This window comes from Hippopotamus amphibius, chromosome X (genome assembly GCF_030028045.1).
Source record: "Hippopotamus amphibius kiboko isolate mHipAmp2 chromosome X, mHipAmp2.hap2, whole genome shotgun sequence".
NCBI classification, from domain to species: Eukaryota; Metazoa; Chordata; class Mammalia; order Artiodactyla; family Hippopotamidae; genus Hippopotamus; species Hippopotamus amphibius.
Genome location: NC_080203.1, coordinates 128,661,307 through 128,679,225, shown reverse-complemented (window position 1 = coordinate 128,679,225; position 17,919 = coordinate 128,661,307). Strand labels below are relative to the sequence as shown.

At 42.0% G+C, this 17,919-nt stretch overlaps 1 protein-coding gene across 9 annotated transcripts in view; it reads right to left on the bottom strand.

The window, feature by feature from the left end:
• The window catches only part of MID1 (midline 1), a 371,359-nt gene that overhangs the window by 28,103 nt on the left and 325,337 nt on the right, over positions 1-17,919 (bottom strand). For all 9 annotated transcript variants that reach the window (XR_009050264.1, XM_057718033.1, XM_057718040.1 and 6 more), the window contains 3 exons: positions 14,492-14,640; positions 6,841-6,968; positions 1,480-1,623 (listed from right to left, as the gene is read on the bottom strand). Coding sequence is in view for 8 of the 9 variants with exons in the window: in XM_057718033.1 (XP_057574016.1) it covers positions 1,480-1,623; positions 6,841-6,968; positions 14,492-14,640 (421 nt within the window). In the remaining variant the exon portion in view is untranslated. The remainder of the gene's footprint in view (positions 1-1,479; positions 1,624-6,840; positions 6,969-14,491; positions 14,641-17,919) is intronic.

Genomic DNA, 17,919 nt, shown 5'->3' with positions numbered 1-17,919 from the left:
CCATTATGTATACAATGGATAAACAACAAGGTCCTACTGTGTAGCACAGGGAACTGTATTTACTATCCGGTAATAATTACTTAGTCATAAAAAAATAAGGAAATAATGCCATTTGCAGCAACATGGATGGACCTCAAGATCATCACACTAAGTGAAGGAAGTCAGAGAAAGATAAATATCATATGGTATCACTTATCTGTGGAATCGAAAGAAATGATATAAGTGAACTTGTTTACAAAACAGAAACAGACTCACAGACTTCGAAAACAAACTTATGGTTCCCAAAGGGGAAAAGTCGGGGGAGGGATAAATTAGGAGGTTGGGATTAACATACACACACTACTATATATACAGTAGATAATCAACAAGGACCTACTGTATAGCACAGGGAACTCTACTCACTCTTCACTAATAACCTATATGGGAAAAGAATCTGTAAAGTAATGGATGTATGTATCTATATAACTGAATCACTGTGCTGTACACCTGAAACTAACACAACATTGTAAACCAACTATAATATAAAACAAAAATTAAAATAAAAAAATTAAGTGACATAGACCCAAGGTTAATAACCAAAACAGTGTGAAATAACACTCAGAAACTAAAACTAAATGTATGATATAACGACTAAACCATATGACTCCCACCCAGAAAGTTCTCTTAACCCCATGATCTCTCATAGATTCTTTTCCCAATGGTGCCACTCCCCTCCCATCCCAGGGGTAGTCATCATCCTGACTTTTATTTATGTATACATCCCTAAATAAAATAGTTTTTTAATCTTTAACTTATATATGTATAAAGAGACTCACAGTACATTCATTCCTTTTGTATCCTGATTCCTTTGACAATATGTTTGTAAGATTCATCCATATGGTTTGCTAGAGATCAATAACTTTCAACACTATTTGGCCTGTTATTTTTACTAGCGCAGTATGCCTGAGTGCTACCATCTTCTTGGTTAGGAAAGACAAACCAATAAATATTGTGTTCTTTCCTTCCTTGTCTTCCCTTGATATTTACATTCCGAAATGCAGTCGATCTGGGGACTTCCTAGGTGGCGCAGTGGTTAAGAATCCACCTGCCAATGCAGGGGACACGGGTTCGAGCCCTGCTCTGGGAAGATTCCACATGCCACGGAGCAACTAAGCCCATGCAACACAACTACTGAGCCTGTGCTCTAGAGCCCGTGAGCCACAACTATTGAGCCCATGTGCCGCAACTACTGAAGCCCACACGCCTAGGGCCTGTGCTCCGCAACAAGAGAAGCCACTACAATGAGGAGCCTGCACACAACGAAGAGTAGCCCCTGCTAGCCGCAACTAGAGAAAGCCTGTGTGCAGCAACGAAGACCCAACACAGCCAATAAATATATAAAATAAATAAGTAAATAAATTTACAAAAAAAAAAAAGGAAATGCAGTAGCTCTGAAAACAGTCATGAAGCAGAGAAACGAAGACGGCGTGCAACACTCACTGACAACGTTGGCCTGCCCGGTGAATATGGTGTACTGCAGCTCGTAGGAAACCACGCTGAACTCGTCATCGGAGGTCCAGTGAACAGTGATGGTGTCATAGGACGCCGTGCAGAGCTCTTCTCTAATTGTGGGAGGGTTGGGAGCTGCGGGGAGCAAGATGGTCATCAGAGGAGACTTTTGACAGTCAGAGCAGGCCTTGTAAAATACATCCATCAGAGCTACTATCCTAGAGATGATCCCAATCCAAAGAACATTTGGTTGGTTGGTTACCACTGTGATTTTCCCCAGGTAGTGGGACCTCAGCCAGCCAGTATCTTAATTCTGTTATCATGAAAGCCTGTTTAGAAGGGTAAGCAAACAAGACTCTCTTATTCATGAAAGAAAACATTTTAAACAAAAAGTACGTAAGATGAACTTTTGTCATTTCATCCCCATTGTGGGGATGGCAAACTTTTTCGGTAAAGCGCTAGATGGTAAATATTTTAGGCTTTGTGGGTCATGTGGTCTCTGTTGCAACTTCCCAACTCTGCCTTTGTACCACAAAAACAGCCAGCGACAATCTGTACTCAAATACACATGGCCAGGTTCCAGGAGGACTTTATTTACGAAAACAGGTGAGGACCAGATTTGGCAAGTGAGCCAAAGTTAGCCAACCTCTGAGCTACAAGATGCCACATAATTTTCTACTCAGGCACCCAACTGGAAAAATACTGATGTTCGTTATGCCGTAACAAATCAGCCAAATAATTGCTTGAAAATTTTCTTTTATTACATGTTTTGATGCCTTATAAAAATTTATTGGTGTGATTCTATTGTCTTCTCATTTTTCAGTTTATAGGTGATATTTCAAATTAAAAACATGATTGCCAATCAATCATATCTAAGGAGTACATTTTCCTTCCCCAAGAAAAGCAAGATTCCTTGTCATTTGATTAACTTATCGCTGGGGAAGGCTGCTGTTTTATGTCTTGAACACTTTCTGGAGCAGAGAAGTCTAAATCCTACCCAAATGATGATTTTTAACTTGACTTCTACTGGACTGATTTCAATAACTGGTTTTATGAGACGAGTTTGAGAGCAAGAAAAGCCTAGGCAGTGAGTGCTTTGCACCGGCAATAATATTTTTAGAGCAGGGGCTGGCAAACTATGGCTATGGGCCAAATGTGGCCCACTGCCTGTTTTTGTGAATAAAGTTTTATTGGAACACAGCCAGGCTCATTCATTTACGTATTGTCTCTGGCTGCCTTTGTGCAATAGCAGAGTTGAGTAGTTGCGACCATATGTCCTGCAAAGCCTAAAATATTTACCATCTGGCCCTTTACAGTCAAAGTTTGCCGAGCCCTGGTTTAAAGAATCGATCCAGGCCTTTATTTCCATTCTTCTGTACACCCCAGAACCTAACTTCAAAAGGAGAAATATATCTGCATCTGACAGATGAGGAGCAATGTTTGCTTACACTATTAGAGGATTCTTTCCGGCTCGAAACTTTGATTAGGATGGATGAGTCCTAAAGAAGCCCGAAGAGGGAGGAAAGTTTCTGAAAACGGTAAAATTCAAAACTTTGATTGTTTTAGTATTTTTCAGTTTGCCACTTGAAGATACATCCAGGACAAGTATTGTACGAAGCAAGGAACTTTTATATCTGTGGCGTAAAGACAATTAGCCCAGCTTAGTTACTGGTTATTGAATTCCACAAACTTTATTGAGTACCTCCATGCGGCAGGCACGTGCATTAAGGTGTGCATTAAGGCAGGGGTCCCTAATCCCTGGGCCATGGACTGGTAGCAGTCTGAGGCTGTTAGGAACTGGGTGGCACAGCAGGGGGTGAGCGGTGCGTGCAAGCATTAAGGAATACTACTCAGCCATAAAAAAGAATGAAATAATGCCATGTGCCACGGACTTAAGAGATGGTCATGAAGTAAGTCAGAGAAAGACAAACACCAGGTGATATCACTTAGATGCTGACTCTAGAACACGACACAAAGGAACTTGTCTGCAAAACAGAAACACTCACAGACATAGAGTTGCGGTTGCCACAGGGGGAGAGGGGGTGGGGGACGGATGGACTGGGAGGTTGGGATTAGCAGATGCAAACTATTAATGATAAACCATAATGGAAAAGGATATGAAAAAGAATATATATGTGTATAACAATCACTTTGCTGTACACCTGAAACTAACACAACATTGTAAATCAACTACACTCCAATAAATTTAAAAAAAAAAACTTGAAAAAAAAAGTTGTGCATTAAGATAGAAGGGCTCTACAGAGCCCTTAAAGCATTCTTTCTGGAATATGACTTTGTACATCTGTCTCCTGAAGTATCCGCATGCAAGATTTTGTGTCATGTGCTGTGACTTGGATGAATGAGTGATACTGATCGAGAGATGCCTTCCATGGGGGATGTGCAGCTGCAGTGTAAAAGATGCTTATTACCGTCTGTGTGGTCCCTGTTAGTGTGGGGCCACCCTGCGTGGATCAGCCGAGGAATCTTTCTCCTCCCATCCTCTAAATAGTTCGTTGAATTGTTTGTCCACCAACCATGGCAGAAAGATTTGGTTCTTTCTGCACTGCAATATATGATTAAATATAAAGAAACTATGTTCAAAATAGGCAGGTAGCTGGGAGACATATGGCCGTAGCTGCAATCAAGGAGGAAACGTCACCTCTCTGGGTTATTCACTTGACATACCATTTAGAGGCATGTCAGAGGGGGAAAAATCTTGTTTTCACAGCCAGGCAGGCTAACCCTGTTTTGATTATAAACCCAATGGGTTTGTCCTGCAAAGTCAATATCCAATTTACTGTAAATGAGAACAGCAGCAGGCTGCCAATTTCAATATTCATGCAATTGGTACCAGAACGGTTATTTTCTTGCCTCTATCATAAACAGGACACAAGAAATGGTGGGCTAATACTCCACAAACACTTCATTTCCTGCTTACAGATGTCTGATAAACTATTTGGGCTTGGCAATATCAGCCAAGCATTGTATGTTATGGCCAGGATCGATGTTATGTCTAGAAATGGCCCAAATTTGTATTGGAGGTTGACAGCTAGGAAGGCATAATAGCAGGTACCCCATATGGTCTTTAGTTTGGCATAAACAGCCATCGGGATGATATATGGTATACACATTACAAGTCAGTGCAAACTACCTTCACAATTCCCCCTGCAGTCAGTACTTGGCACTCACACAGAGATCAGCAAGGGCCTACGTTGTTGAAATGCTATTAAACAATTACTGGGAAATGGGGAGGACACGTTCTGGACAATAAGACACTGACTTTGTGCAGAATGGCCACGTGGCTGGCCAGTCACCTGTCAGTCTTCTCTGCCCTTGGGCGTGACCTTGTGACACGGATCTGGCCCACGAGACACAAGTGGAAGTTTGCTAGATGGGTCTTCTGCGCAAGCTTTTGGTTTTCCTCATGAACAAGTTGGCTGACAGAGCTTTTGGTCATCATTTCCCCTCTGTCGCTCTCTTTTTGTCTGTAACTTGGGCATAATGCTTGGAGGTGGGGTAGTTACATGATTTGCGGCAAGACGATGAAGATGGCAAAGCAGAAAAAAGAGAAAGAGCCTGGGGTCCGAAGTCATCACTGAACTGCTGCCCAGCCCTGGATGGCATACCTCTGCTCTCCTGTTTCTGTGATAGGAACACTCTCTGATGGCTTCAGTTACTGCTAATTGGATTTTCAGTTGTTGCAACCAGACTCATTCCCAAATGATAGAAGAAGACAGGAGATTTTTAATAGGGTGCCATCGTCAAAAAGCGTCTCAGCCCGAGAAAGGCTGACCTGCGTGGTCCACTACAGTAGCCACGAGCTCCGCGTGGCTCTTTACATTTCAATTAAGTTTAATTCAAGTGAAACAAAAGTAAAAAATCACTAACCACATCTCAAATTTTCAACAGCCCCACGTGGCTAGCAGGTAGCCTACTGGACAGTGCAGATAGAGATTGCTTCTATCATCCTAGAAAGTTCTATGGAATAGTGTTAGTTGAGGTAAATCTCAGTGTGAAAAGCTATACTCATAAATAGTTGAAATCAAGTTTGGTTCCTTATTGGACGTGCTTTTTGAGTCAACTTCTTTCTTCCTTCACAGGTGTGGTATATGGTGTGAAAGAATTACCAAAGGTAAGAGGATGTTTCTGGGGTGACTCGCCTCCCTTGCACATGCACAGCGGCTAAAAACAGCACCTCGGGTCCAGGCAAAGAAAAAAACCGAGCTTCTGGGTACAATGCTCAGCGCTCCTTGAACATAGAACTCCTTGCTTTCTAGCCACAGACTATGAAAATAAACATTACCCAACGCTCCTTCTCTCCTGCTTCCCCTTTCCCAACCTCTCTCTGCCCCCACCACACAGAATGAGAGTGGAGACACTGGTGCCACGCTAAGTTAGGGATGTGGTCTCTTGAAGGTAGCACATCCCAGGTTCAGTGCACAGCTGGCTTCACTGTATACACGGAGCTCCTCTAAAGTCCCCACGGCACCCGTGGCTTTGGATAACACAAATGAAGTCGTCTAAACAGCCCACATTCTATGAGCAAATGTGGTCAGTTCTTGCCTTAAGCGGTTGATGGCAAAGAAAAGTTTGGAAGCATGGTTAGGAATAGGAGGAGCCTGAGGTTTTCTTTTATTATGTCTGCTTTTGTTTTTTAAGCTTGATCCCCCCAAAAATGCCTATCAGAAAGCACAGAACTGAAACATGGCACCAGGAATACAAGTGTGATTTGGGGGACATTTGCCACTGTGACCTCTGCCAAGATGAAATTCAGTCTTTTACTTGAAAGAGCAGAGGTCTTTGGAGTCTGAGCTGAATCCTAATTCTGCCTCTCCCTGGCTATGTGACCTCCAGCAAGATGGATGACCTCTGTCGTTTGCAAAGTGAGGGTTACAATTCTTTACTTCAATTCGATGTTGTGAAGATTAAACAAAGAGCCAGAGCAGGGTAGGTACCTCATTACAGTTAGCTGCCAAGTTTTTCTCTGCCAAGGCACTGTGAGAGTCATTGGCCTTGCTCGTGAAATGGAAAACAGCTACACTGCCTTATGTACCTCTTTGATGGCCAACAGAGGTATCGTGTGGTACCCACATGCCGAGAGTGAGGGAAATGGTAGTGAGTATGCTTTCAATGACCAAGAGTCTCTTTTTGCCCCTGTCCCCAGTTTAGTCTTGGACCGTATTGTTTTGCTTGAAAAAAAACCAAAGGAATGCCAAAAATTTCTTAATGGGAATATTAGACTTCATTCCTAAATCAGAAGCCCACACCTCTGGTTTTAGGCAACTGATCTAGTGGCAAAGGTTTTGTATCACTGAATGTACTGAGTATTAAAGAAAACACAAAAGACAATACCTGTAAGGTAATCCAGACATTCTAGCAATTTCTTCTCTCGGGAAAAATCTAAGGCAAAGGTGTCAAATGTGTCGTTGAGGTTGATTTCAGGAATTAGGACCTGGGATGATGCCGTTGCCATGGAGACTCTGTAATTGAAACAAAACAACTTTTTAGAAATGTCAAGCTGGCTTTTACCATCACTGCATGGGAATGAAAAAATGAAAGGAAACGAAATATCATTAAAAAATAGTGCTGTTTTTGATGTAAGCTATTCTATATAGGATGGATAAACAACAAGGTCCTACTGTAGAGCACAGGGGACTATATTCAATATCCTGTGATAAACCAGAATGGAAAAGAATATGAAAAAAGAATTTATATGTATACGTATGTATAACTGAATCACTCTGCTGTACAGCAGAAATTAACACACTGTAAATCAACTATACTTCAATAAAAAAATAAACTTAAAAAATACCAGAAAATAAAACCAGTGCTGTTTTTACACATGAGCCTTAAAAAGAATCTCGGAATGGCGCAACGAACAACACGATGCAAATGAGTGTAAGCTTCAAGAGAAGGCAGAGGAGTTGGGAGAACAGTGGAATGGCTTCCTCCCTTGCTTTTTACTATCGGAAAAAAAATTCCCCACGGAGGCGAAAGAATATTCATATTTCACGTTGCTGTGTATTTAACTGCCTGGCCCCCACACATCCAATCCCAGTGAGAAGCACATAGCTCCAGGCATTTCTTCACACATCTGTCTGGGAAACTGTTCGCTCCTTTCAGACTCGACCCTGCTCCACTTCAAAGAGGAGTCTCCCAAATTTCAAGCTGCATAAAAGGCAAAGTGAAGATTAAAAAAGAATGTTTCCAGATATTGGATTAGTTTAATCAATGACTAGCCCCTCTCTAAAATAAACATTAAAAAAGGAGTTCTTGTTGGGCTCGTTTTCATTCTCCTTGTCTTCATTTTCTTGCACCATATTCCCAGCAGATGCCATGGAAAATATGCATGAGCTTTCTCACAAATTCCCCCCACGGATTGGTCCTTTCTCCTCTTCATTAGGGCTGCTAGTTCGACTTCTTGTTTATCATCCATAAAGCAAGCTATCGGTATGTATCAGTCTCCCTCAGTGGCCTCTCAACGTTGATTGGGAAAGTTGTTATTAATGGCAGGACGTTTTGAGTAATTAAATAATGCAAGTGATTCTTCTAAGAACAAGAAAATTATAGGATGATGTAAACCACCTCTGAGCACATCAAATCACGCTAGACGCATACTCTTGTTGATTTTGGTATTTCAGGAAGTTCGATAAACACCACCAAGGACCTACTATGTGTAGGATACTGTGTAGGGCGCTGGGAATTTCTGAGCAAAGAAACAACCTTTAAATGATTTAGCCATAACCTACTTATTTTCTAATGAAGGGCACTGATGCTCATTTACATAAGGCCACAGAGCTAGCTGGCAGCAGCCAGGAAGAGAATTCTAGGTTTGTACTCCTCCATTTAATCTAGAAAAATTTCAACCTGGTTCCCCTAAGACATACATCTCCTCCTGCATCTCTTCATGGCTCTTAATGTTTTGGATTTTTATAAAGAAATATATCCTGGTTATAAAAATTACATCTGTGGGCATGTCTATATGATGAATATTACTCAGCCATAAAAAGGAATGACATACATGATACGACGTGGATGAACCTTGAAAGCATCATGCTGAGTGAAAGAAGCCAGACACAAAAGGCCACATATCATATGACGCACTTGTATGAAATGTCCAGAAGAGGCAAATCCATAGAGACAGGAAATAAATCAGTGGTTGCCAGGGGCTGGGGGAAGGGCACGATGGGGAGTGATTACATAATGGGTGTGGGGTTTTCTTTTGGGGTGATGAAAATAATTTGGAACTTGATAGAGGCAGCAATTGTATAACACTGTGAATGTACTAAATGCCAATGAATTGGTCACTTTAAAATGGTTATTTTTATGTTATGCAAATTTCACCTCGGTAAAAAAGTTACACCTAGGAAATGCTTGAAATCCTTAGGAAGTTTCTATAGTTGTCCTTCTGGCGTAATTCGGTGCTATATAGGGAGGCAAGTAGAGAGGATACTCAACAGTGTAATAACTGGAATGATACTGGGATCTGTACAGGAAAGTCTGAAGAGGCATAAACTCTGGAAAGAAAAGTTTCAAGTGTTTAAATGAGGGTGGAGGATCTAAATTCACCACCTGACCCTTTCACCAGGAAACGGTGACTAGCAGAGCTGTGTGACTTTATTAGCTAATTACCACACCCAAGAGAATTGGACTAATTATTATGACAAACACGTGCTAATTCAGACTGATGGATAAAGGGATGGCTGCAAGGCAATTTTCACAGACGGTGGAACTGGACTTAAAAAATGCTTTCCTTATGACCTATAATCACAAAAACTCCTTCAAACTCAGAGAGATCTTAGGATTAGTTAACAAATGTTCAATGAATATTGACTAAGGCCTTCAAATGTCATTTACTGAAGAGCCCAAAATATTTGCATCAATGCAGAAAAGTTCAAAGCAATGCTACAGTGCCATTTGAACTCCTCAAATAAAAATTTCAAAGTGAAACTCCAGTTATTTCTGTTTCATGATGTCCATCCAACAGGGAGAACTGCACCAAGCTATTATGAAACAAGCACCAAACTTTCTATTGCATTTCTCTGCTGTTCCCGGATGGCATAGATCTTGAGGTCCCCAGGTTAGGGGATCTCGAGTGCTCTGAACAGATAATCTCATGCTGGTACATCCCCTGTCCAGTGGCACAAGCTTCTGTTCAGGTTCATCCAAAATAGATTTCATTCCCAAGTTTCTCCTGGTTCTGTGGTCCACAAACAATGAACTAAACCATGCTTAGTCAAGAGACACTGTTGACAGTGCCTGGCATGTTGATGGTGCGAACTTTGTAGAGTGGGAACAGAAGGGATGCAAGTTCCTAAGCTTGGCAAGCAAAGACTGACAGCAATTCTTGTTGGAGATGATTGCAACTTTTAACACGTACACATTTTTTTCTGCTGGAAGGAGAGCTATTTATCTTTGGCTACAATTTCAAATTCTTAATTGGAGTGACAGGCGAGGGGAGAGCTGCCAAATTCAGCATTTTAGGCTATGTTTTTATCCCCCAAATCCAGGCTGCCCATCTCTTGGCCTTTCAGATAAATTGCCAAAATCTACCAGGGCCATCAGCATATGCCACTTTCTCAATTCTGTGTTTTTAGAGTCATGTCTGTGTGTGTGTACGTGTGTATATGGGAATACATGCGCACATACTTGTGGGTGGGTGTGTGTCAAGCTCTTAACATATTGGAGCAAATAAGGGCATTGTGTCCTACCTTGATGCCTAATAGGGTGGGCTGCACACTACTTCCTCTTTCTATTTCGACTTTGATGCCCCTAATCTCCATGACACTCAGTTGCTAGCAGCCACATGAAAAGGAAGACATGTCTGGAGCTAGAGTGCTTATAAGATGTCTGCCAAACAGTCAACACCAGGGAAAGATGCTCTACCCTTCCTGATTAATATTCCCCCATGCCCGACCCCTGACAATGGCACTTAAGTGCATCTCTCTCGGGCAGATGGGATACGATGCACATCACCATGGTAAACCCAGGTGAGGTCTCACAGTAACAAAATGGTGGTTTGCTTTAGTCAGCTCAGAAACCCCCAAATGCATTTGACTCTGGAACCTTGTTGTTTTAACACCTCGTAGAACACATTTCAAAAATCACTCATCAGATGCTCTTTCTTATAATCAAGTGACATCTTTCCAGTTGATAACTGGAGTTCTCGGCTTTGTATTCTGTGGAAGTCTGTTGGATCCTTGAATTGCCTATGGCAGTGAGGGACAGAGGGGTCACCTGGTGGAGTCTGAGTCCCTCCTAGGAACTCTGAAAAACGGGTACTGTTCAGAAGGAATTTTCTTTATATCATCCTCTTGATACAAATAATTTGCTGCAAAAAGTGATTTTAATTTTAGAATCTCATAACTAGTAGACCAACTTTCTTATGCTTGGACTGAGTGAAGAATTTTGCTTATTTAATATAATTTTACTAAATTTATTTATTTATTTATTTATTATTGGCTGTGTTGGGTCTTCGTTGCTGCGCACGAGCTTTCTCTAGGTGTGGCGCGTGGGGGCTACTCTTCATTGTGGTGCATGGGCTCCTCATTGTAGTGGCTTCTCTTGACGCAGAGCACAGGCTCTAGGCACGTGGGCTTCAGTAGTTGTGGCACATGGGCTCAACAGTTGTGGCTCACGGGCTCTAGAGCGCAGGCTCCATAGTTGTGACGCACGGGCTTAGTTGCTCCGCAACATGTGGTATCTTCCTGGGGCAGGGATTGAACACGGGTCCCCTACATTGGCAGGCAGATTCTTCACCACTGCACCACCTAGGAAGTCCTAATATAATTTTAGAAAAGTGCACATACAATCACACCAAGAACTATATATTAGTGAGGCTTGAGAATCTAGTATGCTATACAATCCATTTGCATCCATTTAGTGAGAGGGAAGGAAGAAAATTAGCATTTGTTGAATGTTCACCTTGAGATAGGAACTAAGCTAATATCTTTACTACATTACTTCATTTTATCCCTACAGCAACCATATTAGGTAGGAATAATTGGCCCTGTTTTATAGATTTGTTCATGCATTCATTCAGATCAGGCAGTTTGCTATGTGCTGCGGCCATAATAGTGAAAACAAGATGGCTGGGGGTCCTGCCCGCTAGGAGCACACGAACTAAATGAGACTCCCAAGTATTAGGGAACAGCCCCAGTGCTACTCGTAATTACTCCAGAGCAATTAGCACAGAGCCAAGTGCTTGATTCCAAAGCATAAGCATCTCCTACAATGTAAACTTGAGGCTCTCTCTCCTCTTGGGGTTTTTTGATGTTTCTGAATTGAAAATCTTTTTTGCAGTCTGACCCAGCTTGTAGGTGAACACGTCCACTTTACGCGATTTAACGATGCAGAAGAATCATATCCAACTCTCACTTTGGGAAGGCCTGCAGGATTAAAAGTTTGCTCTGGGCATTCTACCCTTGAACAGAAGAGTAAAGATGGTTTAGAAAGACACAGGCGCCATAGCTCAAGGCAGACACGATAGGAAACAGAACTATGAAGTCACGTTCTAGAGAAGAATGTTAAGTAACATGAAAACATAAATCCAACAAACATTATGGAGTATCTACAACACTTAAGGCCTGTTTATAGGAGTCAGCAATGTTATCACAACTACTGATAGAGGTAGCTATTATGAGTCCAGTTTTCTAAGTCAAAGATAGCTCTTGGATAAACCCAAAGAATCACAGTTAAAAAGCGACAGCGCTGGGATTTGAACCCAGGCTTCTGGGTTCCAAGTCCTGTGCCCTTTTACTACATTCTAATTGCTGGAAAGGGAAAAGGGCTCAGGAATTGACCAAGAGGACTGACAAATAGAGACAGAAAGAGATGGAATGCAGAAACAGAGGGACAAGGGCTCCTAGCAAATGTTTACAGGCACTACATATTCATAAGCAGTAGGCCAACTTTCTTATGCCTGGATTTAGTGAAGAGTTATGCTTACTTAACATCATTTTAGAAAAGTGCACACACAGTCACACCAAGAACTATATATTAGCGAGGCTTGAGAAGATAGTATATGATACAACTCATTTGTAGAAAGAGCCATTGGTCATGTTTCTGTTCTTGATGAGATGGGCTCGTGAGAGGTAGAACTGAATGGACCCAGGTAGGACCCGCTGGGTCTGAGGCAGATCACATGTGGGCATCCATGTGCTTATGTTAGGCTTCAAATGCAGGTCTTCTTCCAGAATGTTCTATCTTAACTGTTATGGGGCCACATTCTCTCCCCTGCTAGGTGAGAATTTATTCACGTTAGACTGGATCGAATTTTTAGGGATTGCTGAGACATGCAGCTCACACGAGCCATTCCATCTAGACAGCTCACAATTTATAGCTGGAGAAAAGTACTATTGGATCCCAGTTGGAAACCATGACGTAAGTGTAAACGCTGTCTAGTAGAGTGTCCTGGGTACACTGGAGTATTAGTGCTGTTTGCAGTTTTTAACTTTAGCATGAATATTTCAGGCAACTGGAGGCAGTCCAGATGAGAGCAGCGAAGACAATTAAACACTTGGAACCTACGAGTCATGAGGAAAGAAGCTAGCGCTCTTGGAGTTAGGGAGGAGATCATTTTAAGGATATAAAAAGGATGATAACCAGCTGTTATCCACGTGCATTGGAAGAGATAAGTATCTAACCAGTCGCAGAGGAAATTTTCTCAAATAGAAGAAATAACACACAGAAGCTGGTGGGATACTAGACCAGAGTTGTAAAGATACTGTACCCTCCTCCCATTGAAGGAACACTGAAAACGGAAATACCACTGCCTACCTCTATGCAGTATTTTGAGAATTAGCAGTGTACAACACAAGCAAGCCCCCACGAAGCGTTAGTTTTCTTTCTTCTTCCTTGAAGAAATTCAAGTCACAAGACAGCGAGTATTTTTTTTGCCCTAGGCCAAGGGGTGGCAGAGTATAGCCCGAGGGCGAAATCTGCTGCCTGTTTTTGTTAATGGTCTAATTGCAACACACCCTCGCCCATTCCTTTCCATCTATGCTAGGCTGCTGGAGACCTACAATGGCAGACTGGAGTAGTTGTGATGGGGACTTGATACCCTGCAAAGTTGAAAATATTTACTCTCTGGTCCTTTATAGGCAAAGTTTGCCGACTCCTGCTGTAGGATAAAGACCGGCATGAAGGAGTCGTCTGACGGTCTTCTAGGGATAGGCTTCTATTATTGCTTTGGAAAAGGGTCAGTTGACTCTGAAACCTTGGATGGATGAAGAGTCAAGGCCACATGCATTGGTTGGAGATGTCATTTGGGTGGCGTTAGCTGCTTTTCTTGGCTCCACAAGAATTGCTATAGGTGTTTGCATCAGTGAAGGCAAGTAATTTTATGCCCATCAAGTACGAGTACTGAAGGCACACTGACTCCTGTCAGTTTCACTGCTGAGCTGCCCATTCAAATCATGTCATCTTTATGTCCCCCACCATAGAAAAAAGAATATCTTTAGAGAAGGAGGTATGAAGTTGACAGCTTGGTCCTTTCTTTCTCTCCCACATGAGTCGGCCCTGACCTTACAGGAGAGACAAATCTCCTCAATCAAATAAAAACAGGCCTAACAAAGGACAATACCTGGGCGATTTTTAAAGCTAGATAAGCCCTGAGATGGAAGAAAAGATTCCCTTTTGATGTTTTGGTCTTCATTTTGATGCTTTGTTATCCAGTATACGATAAGATGAGGTCTGAGAGTCACAGTAAATGCTGTTTTGTGCTATCATAAGCTTTCTTCCCCCCTTAAAGCAGGCTGATTTTATTCTTTCTAACTGGCAGACTCTTGTTTCAAAGGCCTTGAACTCCAGGCTGATACTGAAAAGGCTTTGACATGTCAAAGGGAAGCATCTTTAGCTGGAACAAAGCACCTCAAAGCCTCTATTCTCTCTGGTACTCAGCCTTGAAAATGCAAACAGAGGCAAGGCAGGGCAAGGCCAACCAATCACACCCCAGACACAGGAGCCCAGGCGCTGAGAATTTCCCAGCAGCCCCTGCACTCACCTCTCAGTGATATTCTTAGCGGTCTGTAGGAAACGCGCGTGATCATTCTCCTTCAGAGAGTGTTCCGCTTGGGAGATGAGTGATGCCGAGCGCTCAATGCACTGTTTGCAGTTTGCAATCTGCTGAGCCAGTTTGCGAAGCCTCATCACCTTGAACAAAAGAGGCACGGAGATGGTTACACGGCTGGGCTCGCTTAGTGAAAATGTGTTGGGCTGGACCCTCCCAGTGTGTGCGTTCTGTTGTATGTGAGTCATCCTTCCATAAAAGTTCAAGAAGGAGGCAGAGAAAGATGGAAATCCCAGCTATGGCACCCTTGTCTTAGCTATTCTTTATCTCTTTGGAGGAGTGTTGCTAATTTGTTTCAGGAGGAAACCCTGAATTGCGAATTGCTTCCCTGTTGATGGGGGAAAAAAGGTGTTGCCTAGTGTGAGTTACAGAGGGTCACTGGACCTCTTCCCTCACACAGTTACCGTAAGATCATAGGGAACCCTGGAACTTTCTCTATCTCAATTTTTCAGCTGGGGCCATTGAGAAAATAAAACGTCCCTATAGGTGCAAATGTGTGGCTTAAGTCAAAACCATTTTCTAAAAAGTTCTTTGCCATCCATGCAATAAAATCACGGCGTAATAAAAACATCAGGTATTACTATTTCCCACACTATCTCAAACTCATGTGTTAAATTAACAGAAAGGGAGCAGTTTTTCCATTGATTAATATTTTTCCTGTTGAACAGATGAGGGAAAGCCAAAAAAAGCACAGCTGGGCCATTTCCCCTCACCAGGAACGTCATTTCCAGGCACCTTGTGCTTACTTGATAACTAAAACTATTTTGATAAGCATTTCCCAGTCGGGATAAAAATGCACGTTTGGTTCCAACCTCCATTCCAACTCCTGGCTCCGTCTTGCTTGAAAACGACCCTCAAACGTAATTGACCATAACCTCTGGGGCAGGCCAAGATAAGTCCACGGTAACCCACTTGACCGTTCGCTCTGGTGTCTGAAATGTGCTGAGAGACGAAGCCCTCTGGCCAGAAGCCAAGTTCAAATGAGACGGCTAATTGGAATTGCCGTGCGCCCGGTGCCCCGGTCCACACAGCCTGGGACAGGTCTTGGCCGGCTTATGATCATTCCGGAATGGAAAACAGCCCGGGTGAAAGGGTAGGGAGGAGGCCAGTTCATCTGTCTTACAGACGAGGCTGGCTCAGGCTCCCTCCAGAATTCCTGCTAACTCCAAGAAATTCCTCCTTTCTCCAAGTCATCGGTATCGTCGCCGCGCGCAAGTCTAATCGAAGGAAAGGAAGGAAGGAGATGTCAGAACTTGAGGCCTCTGAGGACCGTGCAGTTTCAGCTCTGTCCTGCTACAGCAAACAAAGGGAAATGAATGCTGAATTGCAAGCCAGCAGCCACAAGATTGCAGGCAAGAGTGAGAAAAGTTCTTCAAAGTAAAGGGTTAGAGAAATGAAGTGTCAAAACTCTGGGGCAAAGAGTATGTTATCTTAAGCCCGGTAAAAGATTTACCTCACTGTATATAATCATAGTGACCATCACCGCAGATGAACTGTGTTCATTAGCTGAATAAAATAACACTGAGTTTACACCAAATTGAATTTAGCTGCTAACATCATTATGTCCAGAGGTAAAGTGAAGAAAGGCACAGAGTCCAATTCACGATATTAGAACGCGTCCGTAAGAAATCGTCAGAGGAAGGAATATTTAATCCCATAACATAAAGAATGCTTTAAATTACATGGAAGGATTGAAGATATTTAATACAGTTCTAACAACAACAACAACAACAACAACAACAAAACAAGGTCCAAATAGTCCTTTTGAATAACTTCATGTCCTTTCGGTATACCTAGTAGTGACCACACAGGTGACAAATGGAACAGTGCTTGAACTCCATTTTCTTCTGTTTTTAAAATTTTCTATCATGATACTGGAAATGAAAAGTGATATAAGAGGAAAAGGAAAAAAAAAAAAAAAGCCCTAAATCGTGCATAAGTTGAAGCAAGGCAAAATGAGAGCCTCCTTTGACAATATAGAAATGTTTTACAGAAAATAACTGTTGGTGTAATTTTAATTTTAGTTCAGTGTACAATTCCATCTGACACACCAGATCGGAGCTTTTCAAATCTGGTGTGCACAAGAATCAGCTGGGGATCTTTTTTTAAAGAAAAGCTGGAGATGTCTGGGCCAGCACTCCCATATCCCAGGTGAGGAGTTGTAATTGGCAGGGCAGCAGGAATCTGAATTTTAACAAGCAATGGATGTTTTTTGATCTGCAGGTGATGAATCGTCAGTATGGACAGAATTAGCATTTACAAAACTAAATGAAAGAGGAGAGGAGGAAAGAAAGTAGCAGAGTGCATTCCTGGTAGAAAGGGCAAGTTAGGTTCTGTAAAACTTTTTTCTGTGTGTGTGTGGTGGGGGGAAGGGGTGCGCACACATGTGCTGGGTTTGATGTTATATGTATTTTTTTACTATGGGTTTCAGTAAAAATTTTTAAAAAAAGAAAAAAGAAAAAAGAAAAACACTTTTCTAAGTTAGTTCACAGACTGTGGTCTGTGGACCATATCCAGCATATAACCTGTTTGTGTAAATAAAGTTTTATTGGCACACGGCCGTGTGCATCTGTTTATGAATCATTTATGGCGGCTTTCACACTACACCACTGGGCAGCGGTGAGCTGTTACGATAGACACTGTAGGGCAAAACCTAAAATATTTATTATCTGGCCCTTTACAGAAAAAGTTTGCTGACTTAAATGATTCTGATCAGATGGCCCTGATTTGAACACACGCTGTGAAACACTGTTCTACGTGGTACCACACTTCAGAAGGAGACACTGAACATTTAGCAATATACAATTTTTTTCATTAGAAAACATTTTTATATACTACTTAAAATTTTTTCCAAGTTGGCGCTGTTATTTTTCTCCTTTGGGAAGTGTGACTGCATGTTGTAATTTGTGGAATTCACTCCACACTCATCATGGAAATACTCTGTGTGTTGGACTCTCCTGTGGGGGACATAGACCTATTTATATCAATCCATTTGCTGTTTATTTTACCTTACAAATGCTTCTTTAAAGTGGCCCTTTATTTTTCTTTAAATGTATTCTAAACACATATATGTACGTAGGGTTCCCATCCCAAAATTGTTAGGTCCAAACCATTGATTCTCAATTAACACAAGTATCTGAATTGACAACAAGGACTGTCCTCAGCATTTCTGCTCTACAAAAGCCCCGACGTAATCCAGGGTGATTATCTTAAATTTTGGAGATTCAGAGTACATAAAAACAGTGATGAGAAGGGACCCTTTTTCTCTTTAGCTGCCGCCTTCTACCATAGATATGTGTCTGAACACATACACACATAATTGGTTTAATCTGGAGTTTGCTGTCAGCTTTTCATGTGTTGAC